Source organism: Bombus vancouverensis, chromosome 13, assembly GCF_051014615.1.
Source record: "Bombus vancouverensis nearcticus chromosome 13, iyBomVanc1_principal, whole genome shotgun sequence".
Taxonomy (NCBI): domain Eukaryota; kingdom Metazoa; phylum Arthropoda; class Insecta; order Hymenoptera; family Apidae; genus Bombus; species Bombus vancouverensis.
The window spans coordinates 2,243,673-2,266,410 of NC_134923.1; the positions used below are offsets into that span (position 1 = coordinate 2,243,673).

At 38.9% G+C, this 22,738-nt stretch overlaps 1 protein-coding gene across 1 annotated transcript; it reads left to right on the forward strand.

The window, feature by feature from the left end:
- The first annotated feature begins 11,152 nt into the window (after window positions 1-11,152).
- On the forward strand, window positions 11,153-13,002 carry LOC117162243 (maltase 2-like). Its single transcript, XM_033344102.2, has one exon. It carries the CDS (start codon window positions 11,177-11,179, stop codon window positions 12,899-12,901), a length of 1,725 nt encoding a protein of 574 aa, XP_033199993.1. The 5' UTR covers window positions 11,153-11,176; the 3' UTR covers window positions 12,902-13,002.
- Window positions 13,003-22,738: the final 9,736 nt, after the last annotated feature.

The following is a 22,738-nucleotide window of genomic DNA, read 5'->3' on the forward strand; positions in this document are numbered from 1 at the left end:
CATTGTCTTTATTAAGAAATCCCAACAAATTAGGAAATATGGAATATGGAATCAGTATAAAGACTGAAACGTGATAAAAAGATGTGACTACAAAAATTCGATGACCACGCGTCGAAAAAGCTCATCATGACAAATATAAAGATTATATGTTTTTTTTATTATCTGTTCAGTTGGACAGTCGGTAAATTTTTCTAGTTTTATTGCTAAATAAGATGTGGATGGCTACCTCCAGGAGGATATCACTTCGAGTTTGTCTATTTTATTTCTTTAGTGAGGTCAGTGAGCTGTTTCTTCGTTAGTCTTCTTTTTATGAGAGTTTTGCTCGCTTCAGCAGCCAGCTGATTTGGATATGTTGCCTTTCTTTCCTTGTCAGTTCGCTGTGGAGTGCCGAAGCGTGCAGACGTGTGTCTAGTGCCCAGTGAAGTCCGAAAACAACACGCGTCGCCCAACCGTCGAAAGTGAACACAGTCAAGTGTTTCCTACCCTTTAGGGAGAAGAAAATCCCACGCACCTAACCCCAACCCGAATACTAGCCTCATAGCCTCACGACTAGTTATTCATTTTGAATTGACTAGCTCGATGATGGCCCAGCAATCGCGACCAGGCTCTCCGGAGCAAACTCGCAACTACCCCGTGCTACCTCCTCCGTGGCAGAAGTGTAGCAGAACTCTCCGCACCAACGACGCTAATATTACAAAGAAACGGAAAATAGAAACATCAAAACCAGACACGATCGACACCCGGAACGAACAATCAACGATACAAATAAACACCCACAACAGGTTCGCCGTATTGCAATCCACTAACGACGCCATGGAAATCGCAGACCCGCCGCCAAACCAACAAGCACAAAGAATCCCCCCTCCCCTACCAATATTTATAGATGATGTCATCGACATACAAACAATGATCAAGTCCTTAGAGAGAGATATCTCCAAGGACGACTCCAACCTGAAGATTTACAACAACAAAGTAAAAATTCTGCCGACAACCCCTGACGCATAAAGAAAAATCACCAAACTGCTTAAGACAATGAACGCCAACTTTCACACGTACCAACTCAAACAAGAAAGACCTTTCCGAGCGGTTCTATGCAACATCCACCACTCAGCAGACATAGACGAACTCAAATACGAACTCTCAAAACTCGGCCACGAAGTCATTAACGTAAGTAATATAAGGCATAGAGTCTCGAAAGACCCGTTATCCTTATTCTTCCTAGACATTAAACAAAAGCCGAACAATAAGGAAATCTACAACATCAGTCGCCTAATGAACGCGATAGTAAAGATCGAACCACCGCTCGTGAAAAAAGAAATAGTGCAATGCAAAAGGTGCCAAAGGTACGGTCACACGCAGAAATACTGCAACCATACCTTCCGCTGCGTTAAATGTGCAGGCACACACTCCGCTGACCAGTGCACTAAATCACCGGAAACCCCAGCGAAGTGCGTCCACTGTCAAGGTGACCATCCTGCCAACTATAAAGGCTGCTCAGCCTATAAAACCCTATACACAAACAAGTACCCTAAACTCAGAGCAAAAGAGGTAACCAACCATACACCCAGCCCGCCGAAATTCACGACTACCCCAATCCCCTCAACCAACCAAATACCCAGTCCTACTAACTTCATCACTACCTCAACCTCCTATGCCCAGGCAATACAAGGCATCCAAAATAACCCGAATAGCCAAAGGAATCTTTCCCAAAATAGTGTCCCCAATTCTCCTAAAACAGACAACGTCTCTAGGCTTGTAAAGCTAATAGAGAAACAATCGGAGCAAATAAATAATTTGTTATCGCTACTAACACTCATCATGGATAAATTAGTACGCCCCGACGCAAAAGAAAAACAAGACGCATAGGTCTTTGGAACGCCAACGGTCTAGCGCAACACAAATTTGAACTAGAACTCTTCATAAAACACCAGCAAATCGACGTAATGCTCGTATCGGAAACCTACTTCACCGACAAAAACTATTTGAAAATAAATGGTTACAAATTCTACCATACTCAACACCCCAGCGGAAAGTCCCACGGTGGCACCGGAATCATAATCAAAACAAGTATTAAGCACTATGAACTTCCATCATTCCAGAAAGACTGCCTCCAAGCAACAAACGTAGCGATAAAAGACTGTCATGGTACAATCACCACTTCAGCAGTATACTGCCCTCCCAGACACTCCATCGCCAAAGAAGACTTTGATAACTTCCTGGACACCCTGGAGAATAGATTCATAGCTGGAGGAGACTATAACGCCAGGCACACCCAATGGGACAGTGGACTGGTTACAGTAAGAGGCAAAAACCTCTTAAACAGCATAATAACCAACAACCTCAACTACCCCACCACATACGAACCTACATACTGGCCCACCGACACTAACAAAGTACCCGACCTTCTGGACTTCTTCGGCTCATCTGCTTATCTCTCCTCTGATCATTCCCCCGTGATAGCAACAGTCAGTTCAACAATCATCGAGAATACACCAAATGGCTCCATTCACAACCAACACACCAACTGGCAGCTCTTTAGAGAAGTCTTTACTCACTCAACTTCAGCCCTAACCTCACTAAAAACTAAGGAAGAGATTGAAGCAGCCACGGAATACTTAAACACGAGCATAATAAACGCCATCCGCCTCTCCACACCGACAAAGACGTCCATCAGCAAACAAGAATATCCCCAATACATATTAAAAAAAGTAGCAGAAAAACGTAGATTAAGAAGAGTATGGCAGACCCATAGAACACCGGATGACAAACACAAACTAAACAACGCAACTAGAAAGCTATCCAAAACCATAAAAAATTACAAAAACGACTGTTTCCAAAAATATCTCGCCAGTTTATCCCCCACAGCCGACTCCAACTACTCGCTATGGAAGGCCTCCAGGAAACTCACACGCCCCCCACAAATAATCTCCCAATCCGCCGTCCGCAAGGTTGATGGGCTCGTAGCCCTATAGAAAAAGCCGACCTGTTTGCCAAATACTTGTCTAAAGTATTCAAACCCCATTCCTCCAAAGCTGCCGCGGACGTTACTGAATACCTGCATACCCCCTTCCAAATGTCCCCTCCTATCGAACACTTTACTTCTGCAGAGACTATGGAAACAATCAATCGCCTAAATCCCAAGAAAGCAGCAGGGCACAAACTAATAGGCAATAAAGCAATCAAGGAACTTCCAATAAAAGGGATCGCACTCATCACATCGATTTTTAATGCTATCCTTTGCCTTGAACACTATCCTAAGACCTGGAAAATCTCACTGATTACCCTCATCCCTAAACCCGGTAAACCGATATACGAAACCAGCTCCTATCGCCCAATCAGTCTTTTACCTACCCTGTCTAAACTATTCGAGAAGATGCTCACGAATCGACTCCTTGCACTCCTAGAGAACTTGAAAATACTCCCAGATCACCAATTCGGCTTCCGAAAACAACATTCAACAGTAGAGCAAATCCACCGCATAACTCATACGATCAGCCAAACCCTTGAAAAGAAAAAATATTGCTCAACGGTTTTCCTGGACATCCAACGGGCATTCGACAAATTATGGCATGAAGGGCTACTATACAAACTTAAAAAGATCCTACCTCGCCCCTACTACTCCATCTGTTTTCGCACGTTCGCGACACGATCTCGAAGAAGCGCGCCAACGGGAGTCGTAAATTCCCGTTACGATTTGCTAATCGACGCCGCGAATCGTTCGATCCCTTATTTCTTTTGGGATAATAAGGGTAGTTAAATGAAAGATAACGCTGTTGCTAACAGGTTATTATATATTTTCACAAACCAGCAACTTCGGTGTAACACAAAATGAATATTTGTTATGAGATGACTACGAATGAGTGCGACCTGAGTCTCTAGACGGATTATCGCGTATACTGATGGATTTGTCGACGCACTGTATTCGAATTGCTGACCGCTTGACGAGATGCTTGATTGAGACTGACTGATCTTCGGGTGTAAACCTGGTCGGAGGATGTTGACTGTTCGAAGGATGTAAAATCAGTGATGTTCGGAGACGATGCTGCGGCGGAGGAAAGCTAAGGATGGGTGTGTCTAGCGCACGGGACCATCGGGTTTGTTGGTGACGATTTTGGCTAAGAGAGTGAGGGAAATAGGCTTCGTTGTTAATTGGTTAAACGAAGGGTCTTAACCGCCGGGGGAGGAAGGTTGCATCATACGCGAGAAAAACCAACTTTCCCTTGTCAAGCTGTAGTAGACAAAGGTCTTTACAAATACTTCGGAAGCAGACGTTTGTTTGGTTTGAAGGACCTCGACTAGGAAATTCCTGAGATTTATGGAAGATACTTGAGACTATTGAGAGTACGCAGTGAGTATCCGAAGATATCTGGTTGCCATCTTGCCCGCGGCGTGTGGCCTGGCCCAGGTAGAGTGTTACGCGACATAACACCATCCTAAAATCCTACCTATCCAATAGACCTATCCAATGGTAAAATGCCTAGACGCCACATCCGCAACATTCCCAATAGAATCCGGCATACCCCAAGGTAGTGTCCTCGGACCCCTACTGTACTCCATCTACACTGCCGACCTACCTATATCAAACGATATAACAATAGCGACATTTGCAGACGACACAGCGCTATTAGCTACCCACGCAGACCCGGTAATAGCCTCATCCACTCTCCAGCGAAGTCTCGACTCCACGGAAAAGTGGTTTCATAAATGGAGCTTCAAAATTAACGATCCTCACATGTAACCTTCACGCTCCGAAAACAAACCTGCCCCCAGGTCACCATCAACAATGCAACAGTTCCTAGCAGGGACTCAGTCAGATACCTGGGCATGACCCTGGACAGGAGACTAACGTGGAAGAAACACATCTCAGATAATACGAAGCAACTAAAGGACAAACTAAAAAAACTCTACTGGCTCACGGGCCGACGCTCCAAACTAAGCATACAGAATAAAATTACCCTCTACAAGACCGTAATAAAACCTGTCTGGACCTACGGAATCCAACTATGGGGAACAGCAAGTAACTCCAACATCGAAATACTACAACGCTTTCAATCGAAGACGCTAAGATCCATAATAGACGCACCTTGGTATGTTACCAACGAAACCATCCATCGCGACCTCAAGATACCCACAGTCAAAGAGGAAATAGCAAAATACAGCGACAGGTATAGCAAAAGAGTCAATAAACACCGAAACCCCCTAATCACTGGACTACTTGACACGACGGACCAGATTCGCAGGCTGAAGAGGCACTACCCGCTAGACCTAAACGCTAGATTCATTTAGTTATCCAAATTAAGCATATACACTTACTTATAATAGCTACAAATTATACCTATCTATAATAAGAATTAACTTATTGTAAATAAACAGCCATGTCACTGCGCCACGCCAGAAAAATTACTGAAAATTCTCAACGCGAGAATTGATTGTAATTTTAACAAATAAATAAAAAAAAATTCTTTCCTTGTATTTTTTTGCGTACCTACCGATTTCTTCTGTGACCGGTGCTAATTTTAGATCTCTACGTATATGCACGTTTTTGACATAACATAACGTTGACTATTGCTCTGAGTATTTTCTATCTTTCTGAATATTGCTCTGAGATTGTAGTGACTCCAATTTATTTATGTGACTCATTGCTGCTGTCCCCTATAGTGGTATTCCGAGTTACGTTCTATTTAGTTGCCAACGAGAAGGTAGCGTTAACTGACGTTTAATGCAACTGGCAATAAGCTCCACTTTCGGCTAACCTGCTATGTGCTGGAATACTGGCACGGGAGAGGATTAAAGTTGTTCGAAAGTAAATTTACAATATGTTACGATTTATTCAAATTTTGCTTGATTTCGATATTGACAATTGACTGACAGATTGACGGATATAAAATTCTTCGGTTGACAAAATGATGATTCTTCGGTTAACAAGATGATGATTCTTCGGTTGACAAGATGATGATTCTTCGGTTGACGAAATCATAACTAACCTTTCGATAGACAAATAATAACTAACTCTTCGAATGGTAATCATTCGGTTGACGAACGGTAATTAATTAATATTATTCGATACACGAACGGTAATTACTCGATAAACGAACGGTAATTACTCGATAAACGAACGGTAAATATTCTTACTCAATTAACGAACGGTAAATATTCTCACTGACTTCTCTGAGTCGCTACATTTATAGCCGTCGGAGATGAAAAAACATCGGGGTCTTTCTTTTGAAAATGTTTGGGAAGATCCCCAACATTTGTACAACTGCCGACATTGTTTACAATTTAAATTGTCTTAACACCGTTATAGAAACATTAGGAAAATATAAAAACGTGGTTAGATAAGTTTTCGCAAGATATAGCATTTAGCGGCTTTAACTGCCTTTCACTTAAAATACTGTAAATATGGTTTCAAATAAACGTTTTAAATTACCTTGATTGAAAGAAATTATCAAATTTACTTTCGCGCTACGGATCGTGCGGGTCGCAGGACGTGACATTCTGTACGTCCACATTGGTTTTATTATCATTTTGTAAATTTTTAGTTTATTTTCCATGCTGAGTTTAGAGTTTCGACCAGTTAGCCAGTACATCTGTCTTCCTTTTATTTGTATTTTGTCTATAATTGATTTAGTATGTTGCTGTTTAGTATGTTGTTTAATATGTTAAAATAGTAGTTGCCGATGCTGCTTCTTGTATAATATAATATAATAGCATTTAGAGATATTTTGGCCGATTTTTAATTTTCAATAACTAAAAAACAAAATCTAAAACGCAATTTTTGTATTCTTGATCTTCGTCTGACTTCGGCTTTAAATAAATTTTCTTACGCTTGTAACCTAACACCCTGTACGTACATATTCATTGCGTTTTAGAATTTAACAATTTGACAACAGCATTTATTAACCGAAAAAAAACAAAGAAAATAGTCAATGAATTTACAAATATTAGACATATCTAATATGTATGTATATCTCAGTACCAATAGTCCATATGAAGATTGGCCACTCAAAGCGTTTGAGTTTGATATTTGTATTATTCAGGTGTAAATTTCTGCTTTCGAGAAAATCCCAGCTGCTCCTGGCCCTTCTTCTTGACTCTTGAGATCTGCGTTTTGTTTTCTTGATGTCTTCTCAGGCGTGGATCTTCTTCAACTTTAATAGAAAGCTCCTTTAACGAAAAATTCCTTCGGGTACTCCTACAATCATTGAAGGGACTGATTCTTCAAAAACTGTGGAATTTGGAACACGATCGAATTGTAGACTGACTTCATAGTGATCGTTTTGTCTTAGCTTGTGAATAAGAGAGTTCCCACGGTCAGTAGGAAATCGCACTTTCGCCTTCTGCAACGATGCCTCATGTCTCCTTTTCTTTATTCTTCTAATAATACATCCACAAGGGATTCTTTAGTTGTACAATTTTTACCGGTAAAATATAATTTTTTAGTTTGTCTCTTAGCCCATCTTTGTGCAACTTTCGCTTCTTCATTTCTTCTCCATACATGGTCATGTATTTTCACCTTAACTAAATGTTTTAAAGCTGCTACTCGATGTTGGCAGCTACTTTCTTCTCTTTTAAACCATATAGGATACTGGGCGTTTGTTCCTTTTTCTCCTTTAATACATAATTTGTACAATAAATTTTGTGAACTCCAAAAGTTTTTCCAATATTCATTATAAATTTGGAATTGTAGTGTAATAATTTTTACGATTTCATCAGTCGCTCTTGGCAATTTTATGATTGTTGGAGTATCTTCACCGTCATCCGAATATTTCTAGCCTACAAAATATTGTTCCTAATTTTCGATGTCAGTTCTGCCCGAGCAGCCGAGCTAAACGGACGTGTAAAACAGTGCTTCAGAGAAAGTGTGGCAAGTGGGGAAGAGAAAGATATGAACGTCAACGCCCATAGCCAAATGGTGGAAATCCGTGTCTTCTACTAAGAAGACTATTATCAAATCTAAAATGCAAAATCACATCCCACCGATAAAAATAATTAGTAAAGATGAAACATACTGCGTAAACAAAGTAACAAACATATCAAAACCAAGCCAATCAATAAATGAAGAACAGGAGTGCTCAGCTACAAACGAAATTGAAATGGAACCAATACAAAAGAATGAAGAGAATAAGAAGAGAAACCAGAAGTTAAATCCGAAATTCAGAGGTCCATTCATGATAGCAGAGATTTTGGAAGGAGATAGATATACTTTAAAAACCTTAGACGGCAAACGATTATGTAAGAACAGACATGCCAGAAAGTTGCGTCCCTGCTGAGTTGGTCGTCTGCGGTGATGACAATGATCCTCAGAGGATCATTAACACCGCGTTGTGCTCATAGTAATACATCCAATGTAGCGTCTACATTTTCTGTAATACACCCAGTGTAGCGTCTATGTTTTCTGTAATACACCCAGTGTAGCGTCTACGTTTTCTGTAATACGCCCAGTGTAGCGTCTACGTTTTCCGTAATACACCCAGTGTAGCATCTACGTTTTCTGTAGTACGTTCAATGGTGTCCTGCGCTTTCTGTAATACGCTCAGTGGTGTCCTGCGCTTTTCGTGATACGCTCAGTGTGGCGTTCTGCGCTTTTCGTAATGAACCCAACATGGTAATACGATCCAACAAACTGAGATCTCTGTACGAAATCGAAAATGTTCTGTTGTGTCATTACGGTCTGACTGGTAACTCACAGAATGCAACTAACACTTTGAATACAAATTATAACATTATTAATTTCAGTTCTCTTTCATTTCCTTGCTTGTCAAACCTCCGAACAAAATTTTGTTGTTGAACTGGACCCTCGACTTATTTGGAACATTTAGTTGAACGGTAAATAATATCAGTTACATAGAGTATAATGTTGGGAAAACGCAATATTTTAGTTACACACGAGGACGTGTGATAGTCAGGATGGCCGTGTCGGAGATGAAAGAACACCGAAGACTTTGGAATTTTGGATAATCCCGCAACATTGTAATCTAGAGTCTACTATAGCTGTAATTAAACAATTGTAGTTATTCTATCCGATTGTAATTGTTCGAGAGTTGTGATAATGAGCTTGGGCTCGAGGCGACAGCCAGTCGCCGAACATAGCTGCGGTCACGGGATAAACGTTTTGTCTAACAAAGGTATGGAGTAATTCTATAGCTCTCCTTAAAAGAAATTATTTGTGGCGGCACGCAACAGTAAACATTCCAACGGTTTCTGTCCCGTGGCTCGCCACACGCAGACCCTATTCTTCGAGTAAGATGATTGCCAGATGTCGATGCGTCTCCGCAGTACACGTTCAGCTAACCTGAAGGCCCGTTCTAAATCTTAAGATTTAGTTGACTGAAGTCCTTCAGACAGACAAACAATTCTTGTCCCAACTACGGGAAGATAGGGGAGACCTATTTTTCAACGAGCGTCGTCTCCCACTAACAACTTTCCCTCGAGGGCAGCTAGCATCTTTTTTTAACCACCGATATGGAGATTGACCAATTAGCAGCAACGTCAATTTCCCTTACTTTCTGAACGGAGGCTTTTCTCGACGAATCCGAGGATCTCGCGCCTTTAGACACACCCCATATAGTTTTCCTCTGTGGCATCATGGACGCGGAAATTCATTCCTTGTTGCGATCTCATCGACCAAAAGAGTAACGCCTTACGACCAGTGAATGTTACGCGTTTTATTAACAAAGAGTCCGACTTAGATTTTGTGAGCGCGTACATCTATCATCCCGTTGACCGCGGATTCGTTATTGAACCTAGGATCATTGTCATTAGTTTCTCGAGTATCTAATTGCCACGGTTACTTGTCCAATTCTATAATAATCATATTTGTACTTGTAAATATCTTCTCTATTGCATAACAACAATGTCTAATCTAAATGAAAATTTGTTACACGCCCCTAATCCTAATCATAATGTGAACCCGACATATATATATGACAGAGATGAAAGAACACCGGAGCCTTTGGAATGTTGGATAATCCCGCAACATTGTAATCTAGATTTTATCATAGCTGTAATTAAGCAATTGTTGCTATTCAATCTGATTGTAATTGTTCAAGATTTGTGATAGCTAAATTGGACTCGAGGTGACAACTGGTCGCCGAACGTAGGTCACGGGATGAACGTTTTGCCTGACGGCGGTGTGGAGTGGTTGTATGGTTCTCCCTAGAAATGTGGTTGTGGCGGCATACGGCTTTAAGAACGAGCCTAGCCACATGGGATTGTACCTCGGAGGTGTCAATATAATGGGACACATGTTGTATTAATAATCAAACTCCAAGCAAAAACTCCTTAGCAACGGCGATTGGAACTTTCTCGATGCTTCCAACGAGTATATAACAAACAAATGCATTCGTACAGCGAGGAAAATTTCCATCAATTTATTATTCGTGCGATCGCCTTGGAGAGTGACACATCGAGCAGTTTATACCGAGCGTCTCAGCAATCGTATTTTGTGCCTAAAATTATTCTACGCATAGTAAAGAGTTATCCCGTTGACCGCGGATTCATTTGAACCCAAGAATATTGTTAATAGCGTTCATTAAACTCATTATTCGTTAAACTTATTATTCGTTAATCTTATTAATCGTTAAACTTATTATTCGTCAAACTTATTATTCTTATTATTATTATTATTATTATTATTATTAAATAATTAGCCTCGATGAAAAGAAAGTAGGTAAATGATTTGTACGAGTGCAGTTGGCCATATAATTAGTCGGAGAACGATAGAAACTAGATTGCCACATATAAACGCCTTGTACACACGAGATCATGCGGTTCTAAGAGTTAACCGTCTCTCGAGTGGCTCTATACTTCGACGAATTTTAGCAGAATTTGTGTTTCGTACAATATACTCCGCTTATAGAAAAAACTTGCGATCCCTCGCGAGCAGTCAGTTTGTTTAAACTATCGAATGTGAAAAAAACAATTTTGATATAAAAAATTTCTTTCCAAAGAAGCATCAGATAACAAAATATAAATTGATACACGGTGCATGATAGTATTCGAGTACCTAACTATCTTTTCCTTATCATTGACACTTATTCGAAACGAACTTATCTTTTATTAACTGAGTGAAAGAAATTTAATAAACAGATAATTGAAGCATACATGTAAACAGATAATCAATAACGTTGCGTTTTATAAATAGTCGACCGTGTTTCTCTTGGTTCAGTAATCCATCATGTTTCGACTAACGATTGCAACGTGTTCCTTGCTATTCGCGCTAAGCGCGGGCGTGGATGTGGATTGGTACAAAAATATCATCGTGTACCAAGTCTATCCGAGGAGTTTCAAAGACAGCAACGGAGATGGTATCGGTGACCTGAATGGTATCACCAGCAAACTGGAACACGTTAAGGACATTGGTGCTAAGGTCGTCTGGCTATCGCCGATCTATAGGAGTCCACAAGTTGATTTCGGTTACGACATCTCCAACTTTACGGACATTGATCCAGATTATGGAACTTTAGCGGATTTCGACAAATTGGTAACTAAAGCTAAGTCCCTCGGGCTCAAAGTGGTCATGGACTTCGTGCCTAATCATAGCTCTAACGACCATCCCTGGTTCAAAAAGAGTATTCAAAGGATCAAGCCGTACGATGAATACTACGTCTGGCACGATGGCAGAATCGTAAATGGCACCAGACTGCCGCCAAATAACTGGCTGAGCAACTTCCAGGGATCTGCCTGGCAGTGGAACGACGTCCGCAAGCAGTATTACCTACATCAGTTTGCTGCAGGTCAGCCAGATTTGAATTATCGCAGTCAGGCTTTAGATCAGGAAATGAAAAACGTGTTGACTTTCTGGATGAATCGCGGAGTCGACGGTTTCCGCATCGACGCTATCAATCATATGTTCGAGGATGCCAAGTTCCGGGACGAGCCGAGCGCAAACAGGACCGATGTCCCTAAAGACGATTACGATAGCCTGGTGCATATTTACACGAAAGATCAGAATGAGACCTACGAGACGCTCCGGAGCTGGAGGGAACTGATGGATGAACACTCCAACCGTACCCGATCCGATCCAAAGTTGATTCTCACGGAAGCCTATACTACTCATGACCTAACCACTAAATTCTACAGTGCTGGCTCCAATGTTCCCTTCAACTTTATGTTTATTACAGAGCTGAACAACAAATCTACCGCAATGGACTATAAAAATCTGATAGACAAGTGGGTCAATACCGTGCCTCAGGGTAGCGTGCCGAACTGGGTCGTGGGCAACCACGATAATCATCGTGTGGCCTCTAGATTCGGAAGACGACGAGCTGATGAGATTACCGAAATGGCGCTGATCCTACCTGGCATAGCGGTTGTTTACAACGGTGATGAAATCGGAATGATAGACAGACAATTCACGTACGCCGAAACTGTCGATCCAGCTGGTTGCAACGCTGGTCCCGCCAGATACTTTCTGAAATCCAGAGATCCCGAAAGAACACCGTACCAATGGGACAACAGCACCAGTGCTGGATTCTCCACCAGTGCGAAAACCTGGCTACCCGTGCATCCAAATTACAAGACCCTGAACCTGGAAGCTCAGAAGGAGCTATATTACTCTCACTACCAGGTATTCAAAAGTGTGATGAGCGTGAAAAGGCGACCAGTGATCGCACACGGTTCCTTAAACGTTACCGTATACGACCAAAGGGTTTTGAGTATTACTCGCACTCTAGGAAATGACACTGTAATTGTTATGTTTAATTTTGCCAATGTACCTGTCACCGTAAATGCTAGAGCTGCCCTGCCACTTTCTCCTACTCTGATAGTTCATACCGTCAGCGTTGGTCCCAATCTTCGTCCAGGTACCACCGTCTTCACAAATTCGATAACTATTCCTGCATCTGCTACTGTCATGTATACTACTCCTAATGTATTTTGGTCAAAGGATGAGTATGTTTGATTTGCATTTCTTTGCACAGTTTTAGCATTGCTGAAGTGTCAATGAAGTGTTATTAATGTAGAAGCGATCTAACTTACAATAAATCTTATTGTATCCTATAATCTAGACTTTATGATTTTAATTTTATAATTGTATAATTTCCTTTATCCTTCTTTTAAATTTACTTCGATGTTTTCTTCTAGTGATTTTTCCGTTTCTACGTAGAATTATTTGTCGCTAGTTCACGATTCATAGTAGACAATAAACTTCCGACGCTTTCGTGCAGCTCTTATGAAAATATAACGATCCTCCAGCGTCACAAGTAGTGAACTTCTATAATTATTTTCGCAAAAAATGGCAAAACTACGCTGATATTAAATGCAAAATCCTGTTAATACGATCATTATTGTTTAAAACAAAGTGATTAATTATACATTACAATTTTTAACGCATCGCGCATCGTCGGTGTTGAACGTTTGTTCGATTAAAAAACTTAATCTCCATCTATGTATGAAATATTGAGAAGCGCGTTTTTTTACCACATATCTACTAAATATTCTAATAAATAAATCAACGAGTACATGTTAAAAGCGCGATAAATTACTTTGGTTTCAGCTCGTTATTCGGCTGAGTGGTAAATTTCTTCGAATTTCAAATGACCACGCACATTGGAGAAAAATGTCGCTACACAATAAATTTAGACTCGCTCGCGAGCTCTGATTGAAAATAATTGATTAGAAACGTAGCTGGTCGCGAATGTTTCCAATCGAATTTTTTACATAGCGGATTATAGAAGAATCGAGCGCGATTAAAATAGACTTTCGCCGTTCTATTTCTTTTACAGATATACTCAGATATGAAGAAAAAGCATTACGGCTGCCGATTCATAACCCGTCAATCAATTGTCCAGTTACGGATTTAATGCGATTGAATTATTTGCCGCAGAAGATCGTTCATGAATTTTCGAATGTTCATAAAATCATTACAGTGATATTTTTAAGCCACGATGTCCGCGGTAAGAGAGTATCACGGTAGAAATCGGTAGAAATCACTTCTGGCAATCATTAGCTCCGAATGTTTCTCCCTTTAAACGTTCGTGCACTTTTAAATCTTACCTTTTTACGTAGTTAGTAATTTCATCAAGCTGATAGCTGCAAAAGGAAAGTAGAGAACATTATTTAATCGTTCTTTGGAAAACACAGCGAGCGACAGGGAGTGGATGTGAGATCTGGCGAGAGGCAGTGTACAATCGGAGGTTGCATACGCATACAGGCGCCTGTAGGCAACCTCCAGTGACAGCATTGCGGCGCTACACCAATCACGTTGAATGCACATTTATCTTCCTGTATCTTGTTATCATTATTTCTCTTCTTCTTTTAGACATCGCCCAGACACTTGGAAGAGATGCACCCTCGGAAATTATATGTCGCAATCATCGTAGCGTGACTCTATACCTCTGAATCGGTACAGATTTGAAATTCAAGGTCAAACTTGGTCGCATTGTATTCCAATCGCTACGAGGACCACCTTTATCAAGAGAACCATAGGTCAAAATTCAATCGTTTTTCTTAATAATGATGTTAACGTTTCAGTAGTACTTGCAGCTATTTTACTTATGATATGAATATATTCACAAAGGAAATATACAATATAAATATTATGTTATTGACTATAATATGAGCATTGTTGATAAAACAGCAAAAAGCTACGCAATAGCTCAGGGAATAGTAGAGGGTCACTATTAAATAGAAAGTCCAGATTGATGCGATCGGCTAGACCAACGATTTGGTGACCAAGAGGTAATACTGCGCATTCTCGTATCAACGAAAAACTAGAATTTCATTACTGTGTGTAACAGTAAATTAAGAGGGAAATTATTAACTATTTGCGTCGAATATCGTTCAAATATAAATAATTTGCATCATAACACTAGGCAGCTGATGATGCGGATATCAGCAACAGAACAATATATCACTATTGAAGTATTCTTTACGAGCTGCAGTGAGTTATCAGAAACATGGCACAGCCATTGAACTATGAAATAACATTATAAAGCACATCAAAGATAAAATAGATGCAAAAGCTATTGAAAGTTACATTTTCAAGTGAACTCCGTTCCATGAACTCCGGTTCCATGCAAGTAGAAAAAGATTTGAATTCCAAGGTCAAGTTTACAGCATCCCCTTTTAACAAATTTCCACAGATGCAAAGGTCTAGAGTCACGTTATAGTGATTCCGGCACGTAATTTCCTTCCCGTACATGTACACACGCCGTATGTATCCACAACATGCTTTCACATCCCGTTGAGAATCGTCGTAGACATCGTTTTCTTTTGTCTACCTTCTCTGTCTTACCTTTTGCGCGTGGCATTTATTCTTCCGTCACAGGTATTAGGACGCCACTCGTCCACGATAAGATCAATCATTAGTAGTTTGCTCTCTCTCTCTCTCTCTCTCTCTCTCTGCTTAGTAGTCTGCCCTCTCGAGATCTAAAGAACAATCGTTGCGGTAAATAAATGATAAAATGGTATCGACCGATCCGCAAGTATTCTGTTTTCGTTCCTATTGTGTTTTATTCGATGAACCGTGTCTGATATGGCGAATAAAAAGTCTGTTCTATTCCGATGTTAACGCGTGCATTAACCATCCAATTTTTTGTTATCTACGATGCTACTTGAATTAGTATAACGAAGGAAACGGCATTGATAACGAGAAATTTATACATTGACGATGTATCGAATAAGAAAGTCTCTGGTTTTCGTGGAAGTACGCGAATTGTATTAAAATACTTTCCATGTTAACTAAACTCCCTACAATTTAATTCCCGGCTAGGTTATGCAACGTTACGTTGCAATCATTGCTGACGTTCCATCGTTCACACAGCAATCTATATTAAATATTTTGATACTGAACATCCTGCAACATCATCTTACTTGTTGCGCGGTAACTCATCAAGACTCTTAATTAGTTCTTTCAGTGCCTATTTCCTTCCTTTCATTTCACGAACTCTGAATTTTCGTGGAGACCTTACACTGTTTCAAAAGATTTCCTTGCGATGGAATTCTCCTTCATTATTTTCCTTTTCCTTGTCTGCTTTGCCTTTAACTACATCTCGCAAAGAAGAAAAAGAAAAAGGAGAATGTTGCACGGAGAAGAGTTCCGTGCATTTCACAAGAATCACGTGAAAATCATGCGTACACCGAGGTTTTCGCTTGTGCTTTCATTAATCCGTTAGGAAAGCGATATTGTCATAGCCCACAGCTATAGTTATCAGACGATGAATGTTAATTGCTTAAGAGAGGCTGCATTATCAAAAATCGAGACACATAACGAGCGAACTTAACTTAAATACAATCAAACTCACTCCTGTTCGACGCGGGAATTCTACTCTATTCTGACAATCCTTGACTGATTAAACGAGCCTCGTTGCCCGATGCATAGCCGGTATACGGTACATGATACGTTAACGTAACAGATAATCTCAAAATATTCCTTACGCTCTAACTACTAAAACAAATATTTTCGGTTTTAACAAATTCTTAAAATATTAAAATTTACAATTAATACTTTCATACTCGATATACTATATACTATACGCATCATACAACAAACGATGAATGTACTTCTCTTCGATAAAACGGTATCGGAAAAGCGAATGAACCAGCTCTACTGTCACGGCTCGTGCAGAGCACAGTGAAAGAAATGCGTCGTAAATCGCGAATTGCGCGAACCTCAACTCTAGGCAAATGGAATTAAAAACACAAAAATTAAGGGAAATAAGAAATATGGCACATACAAATACTTTAATATCGTAATAAATCAATAAGCAAGTACACAACATTATTGTTGAACAGATTTAAAATCTAAGAATATCGAAATAGAAATAAGGAACAATAAGATGTCCACTGATACGCGCCGCATTGCGCGCGCCCTCCCACCACAATACACAGTGCAATAAGCAGATAATAGAAGCTGAGATGCTGCGATCCTCTCACACAGCATTTGCAGCGGCAAACAAACACACGCGCAAAAGTATGAAGTATTGTCATCAACAAGATGACCACGTGTTTAGCAGAGTACGACCTGCCATTAGCTGAAACTAATACTGCATGAAGAATGTAGCAACAAGGACTTTTAGAAAAAGACGACTTCAATAATAATTCCACGAAAACTACATCAGTTGAAACACTAACATTTCTGAAAGGACACCAGTAGAACGAAAGATTCCAGCGTCCGCAGATGAAATCACGTACCAAAACTATCATGGAATAATCCGTCATGTGACATTTGGCCATGATAGTCTCATCATAAAAATAAATGTAGCCATTTAGAGACAGGGAGTTCAATAAAAATTTTGTAACAGTTCAGTAAAAATTGTCAAAGAGTAGTTCAGTCAACTGGGTTTTAGTTTAAAAGTCAGTCAGTTAAAGTCAGTTTTTAGTTATTGAGTCAGTCATTCAGTTTAGTTATAAAGCCCAATCCAGTCAGTCGAAGTTTTGTTGAGAAAGTCAAGTGCAGCTCAGTTCAAAATTTGGAAGACTTTAGTTCAGTTAACAGTTCAAGCAGTTCCGTTAAAATTTATAAGGGTCCAGTTGAAATTTTGTCAAGTCGTAGTTCAGGTAAAAGTTTGTTAAGAGTTCAGTTGGTCAGTTGTCAATTCAGTCTTCCAACAATTATGCTAACTCAGTACTATATTCCAAGAGTGCGATCGACCATACGTATAAGCAAAGTGAGAAGTTAAACATTGTAACATTTTCTTTTTCAATTTCGGACTTGTATCACTTCATGTATGACTGACATGTACGACTTCAATAAAATTATTCATTGAATATTATTGTCAACAATTAAGACGATATCAGAAATATTTATTTATTTCAAGAAAACTTTAGTCCTTCCCGTGCTAGTACTCTTGCACATAGCGGACTTATCCATTGTTGCATTCATACGTTAGGTAACGCTACCTATACGGTTACATTAACGAATTAAAACATCAAGGATACAACAGTTTGGAAATTCAAAATAGTGCTGCGCTCTAGAAGAGAGCGATAAGTTTTGAATCGATTCGCGATCTAGTAGAGTACGACAAGTTTCTGAAATCATTCCATTCAGTCGTTTGCTTTGTTTCAAAAATAACAAATGAAAGTCGATACAATCGATACAGTTAATAACTATTTGTTGCAAATGTGGTGATGGCAGCAACTACCGTTTTGACATAAATATAACTCGAGAAACATAAAATTCGACATCTAGAGTAGCACAACGGTTACGAACACCGAAGATCAAGACCAGATCGTAACACCTGTAGCAGCACAGGAGTCAAAGGACGACACGAATCGAGAGTGACTCATGTTGTTGTTTTGCCTCGGGACATTAACACAGCCTTGACGCATGAAACGTAATGATAAATAAATTCCGGGCAAAACAATGTCGCCGCTACATGCAACCGTCGAATAAAGACGAATTTGAATTTTCCGACCCCCCCTCCCCCCCGACTAGTATAAATAAACCGAAACAACCGAAAAGAGCACAGTATCTTCTGTATCTGTATCTTCAGTATTGAGTATCTATTCTGTACCAGCGAGCGATCCAAGCGTTAGCACGAGTATCTACTGAGTTAAGCGACGAGCATTAACGAGTATTTATCCGCGATTTTATTTTGCGATTTATACTTTGTATTAACAACTCAACGTATACAGGCTGTACATTAATTTATTATTTTAATTATATTCGACGGTTTCAACAACGAGCAATCTCGTCTATTAGACCTCACAGACCAACCATCCTCTACACACCTACATTTTAGTGTTTTATGTCATCTTAACCGGTTAGCGATTGCGACCTCTTCGAAAAGTATGTACCTAAAATATATCGTAAAAAGTAAGCGATGACGAATATACTCGTTAAACACTGAGTGTCTGTGGCTGTTATAATATAGAATTAAGTTGTAATGAAATGACTATTTTATTTTTTGATTTTATTGCTGCAATTTACTGCAATTGCTAAATTGCAATCTAAACAGCAAATTATAACTACTTTTTACATATAACGAGTATACTCGTCATAACACAAAATATTGCACATTTCTTCATAACAAGTATACTCATCAAAAACAGCTAACTGGTTAAAAACGCTCAAGAAGATGTATTTCTATTATTAACAGTTAAGAACAATTATTTTTAGAGGTTTAAAAAGTTCGGTTTTGTAAGAGTTAAGATTCAATTGCAATTGTATCACTTTATACATGTACTTCATTGTCTTGCTTCAAACCGCAATTCTTAATCAGCTTTTATTCTGTTACTTATTAGGACGATTACGGAGCAGAGTACGTTCACTAGTGTCTTTCTAAGGATTCAGTGATTGATTGCATCCGTAGGAATGTCGATGGGGTATATTGGTTTTCCCGATCGGGAATATATTCGGCTCAAATCCAATTACTCTGAATATCGACAAATCACAAATATTTATGACATCAGACCGAATTAAACGAGCATTTGAACAGCGAGGCGACGATAATGAGTGACGTGGGAAAATACGTTTCTGAAGAAACGCACGAAAAATTAGTATTCTTGCCGCGAATGAGGTTCCCACTTTTAGGTTGGACCAGAGCAGCGGCCAGTTTGATTATCAGCACCGCACAGCGGTCGGCGCGCATTTTCCCTCCGATAATTCGCCTTGCGTTCTCGCGTTTTTTATTGCTTCTTGATTGCCTACCACCGCACACTATCCATCCCATCAGTGAATCATGAGCGTTTTCGTGATGCGTTTTTACCTTTGAGTACTCTTCTCTTTGAACTTCCATCGATCGAAGCCTGGTTTAGTTATCGCGAAATCGCGCGCAGCATTCTTCTTCTTAATTTAAACTCGTTGATCGAGATTATCCATTCCGCTGATGGAGCAATTAGCTTCCGAAGATGAGAAAACGATCATACAACGTTGTTGACAGGGAAGCGACGAAAATCTGGGCGACGGGTGCGTCGAGCGCGTCAAACGGGAAACGCTTCAACGAAATTCGGAGAAATCTGGCTTCTCTCCGGAAAGAAATCTGATCTAAGTACCTCGTAAATTCTAGTAAACGTCAATGTGCCTAATACATTAACCGTTACTTATCAGTTAACTTTCCATTGTGGTCGACATCTCCCTGACAATATCGCTTAGTTATGCTGACCGGAGTTGGGACAGAAAAACAGAAACGCGAGAGGAAATTAAAAATTGAGGTCGAGAGAAAAACTACCGTTCTGAGGTAATATATCTCTGAACTTCTTTCGTTTGACACAGTAGGGAAGCTTGGTTCGGGAAGTTTTAATGATTTCTACCGAACTGTTCTCTCATACGATAGGGAAACGTTTCAGAATACTGATGCACTCTAGGCTCGATCTTGTTCAAACAGTTTCTGTTGAAGTCTAGCACATAAAAGGATATACGCGGAGTTCTGTTTATCGCGAGGATTAATTGATCAGCTGTAAGTGTCAGAACATCTGCTGATATCCATTATAAATTGAATGTTTTTTACTAGTATTTTATGATTATATTTACTTAAGATTTTGTAATTATTTTATAATTTTGTCACTTCATTTCATTTCATTGTCGAACTCTTATTATACGAACTTTTTGTTGCCCGACGAGTTCAGACAAGTGGAGTTCTATTGTAGACATTTTTTGATTTACGAGTCCATTGAGGGAAAGTCGAAACAGTTCAATTGTTCATTAATAAACAATTAAATGCAACAGTTTTTACCACGGTTTCCATTAGTGATAGTTATCATGGATTTCCTCTTCTACCTTCATTTTTCAATTACGTAAATTATTTTTTACAAGTACTTTGTTTATAGATATGATTCAGATCAAAGAGAAATCTAAATTATTGAAGCCGCGATAAATACAATAGCTTTTTTCCATTCATGATCAAAGTACTCCGGAGAACTGAAATATCTCATGGATACGTGATAACTAATAAAACGTGTCGGTGATTTTTGGTGATTTCGTCGTGCCGAAATGGTCGTTTACTTGCTTTTCATGTCAACACGCTTTAATTCGTTGCGTGCGATACATAAAAGTTGACACGCATCGTTCAATTCGTTCGCTCTTTCATTGAGTCTATTTGCACCGACAAAACATAAAGATATACATAGTTACTTTACAAATTCTGAACATTAAATATGTTAATGTTTAAAAATATAGCATACATATAACATTTCGAATAGCATTCGGGGCATTTAGTTTCGTAACAGATTGGTTATTTTTCAATGTTATTGAATAAATTTCCAAACAAAATATAACGACGACGTTAATCAATACAGGCACGTACATCGTCGTAATTAGCCAGCTAATTAACGATATTCAGTAATTTTCACAGCTAAACGTGGCAAAAAAAAAAAAAACAGAAAGAGAAAGCAAGGCAACGATCATTTCAAACATATCACTTTTAATTCATCGGTTTAGCCTGTTAGCTTTATTCTTCTGGAGAAATTAACAATGTTCTCTATTGCGTTAAAACATTATCAGTTGGAGGCTTTACAACTTGCATTAGTTATAATATCGTAAAGTAACTTTGAGTTGTACTATTGCCGCTGCAACGCTATTATGGTGCATCATTCATTGTAATTATTATAAATATGACCGGGCCAGCAAGTTTCCAACCGAGGATCTTTCCTTTTAAAGTCTCTGTAACGCAGTTGCGGCTGTTCATTGAAACGTCTCTCTTTGAACGTCGCGTCGCCGATTGTCTTGCTCGAAGCGCGAACGACCAACGTTTAACAAATTCGTTCCACAATTTCGCTTTTCCTCGTTCCATTACTTTAATCGCGAATCGAGAATGAATGTTCCGCGTAATCATGATATCTGCACTTTTCTCATTCTTTTCCGGAAGTAATTTTTTAGTTTTTGTGTTAAAAAAAAGAACGAAATATTTTATATATACTGTAAACCTCTGTGCATTTTTGTATCTTCAAAATTTCTCATAAATACATAAAAAATGACGGTCTAATTATCAGTTATTTCTGTTAATGTCTAACTGTGCCTCATTATTGAATTAAATATTACTACACTAGATATAGTGATTCTAAAGAAGTGAGAATTACTTGGCAGTGATTTTGTTCACGCACTTTGTCATTTAATTTTTGAATTAATCACCTAGATTATAAACAAACTAACTATAATTGTTAGTTAACCTTGAAAGAGAAAAAATATTAGATTAAAAAACAACCAATACTTATAAATCATAAATGAGTTTAAACTTAAAAAAGGGAATTATTTAATTTTTAAAACTCACAACTATTTATTCCATTTCTCTCTCTGCTGTAATCAAAAATAAATAAATTGTACACTTTATTTTCTAATGCTCAGGACTAAATGATAACTTTACTTAAATAATGCAAGACATTCTTTAAGTGTGCATGTAATATAAATATAATCGACGTATACTTTTATCAAGTTCTTGGATACTGGACTACTATCATATTGCGGATTACTATATGCGGATTTTGAGGTTAAATGTTAAAAGTTCCCAAGAAAATTATTATGCAATTCTGCTATATTTGTGTTACATTAAATAAAACTTAGTAAAAACAATAAAGTTGAAATATAATGCGAACCAAGGAACTGGAAAGTTGATTGACTATAACAGGTGATTGCCAACGCATCTATCATTTTAACTAGTTAGAAAGCATGTTACAAAACATATGAGGTATATTGACGTCACTTAATTACTTTCAACTTTACATTTCTTAATACCATAGATATCACTTCCCCTTTTTAAAAATAATTTCACAGATAGTGAAATGTAAAATTGGTGGCAAAGATTGTGGATACTTTGTTAATAAAATGAAACCGATTAAAGTAAAAATAAATGTGAATTATAAG

Coding starts and splice junctions, on each gene's coding strand:
- LOC117162243 (XM_033344102.2), top strand. CDS start 11,177: ATGTTTCGACTAACGATTGCAACGTGTTCCTTGCTATTCGCGCTAAGC.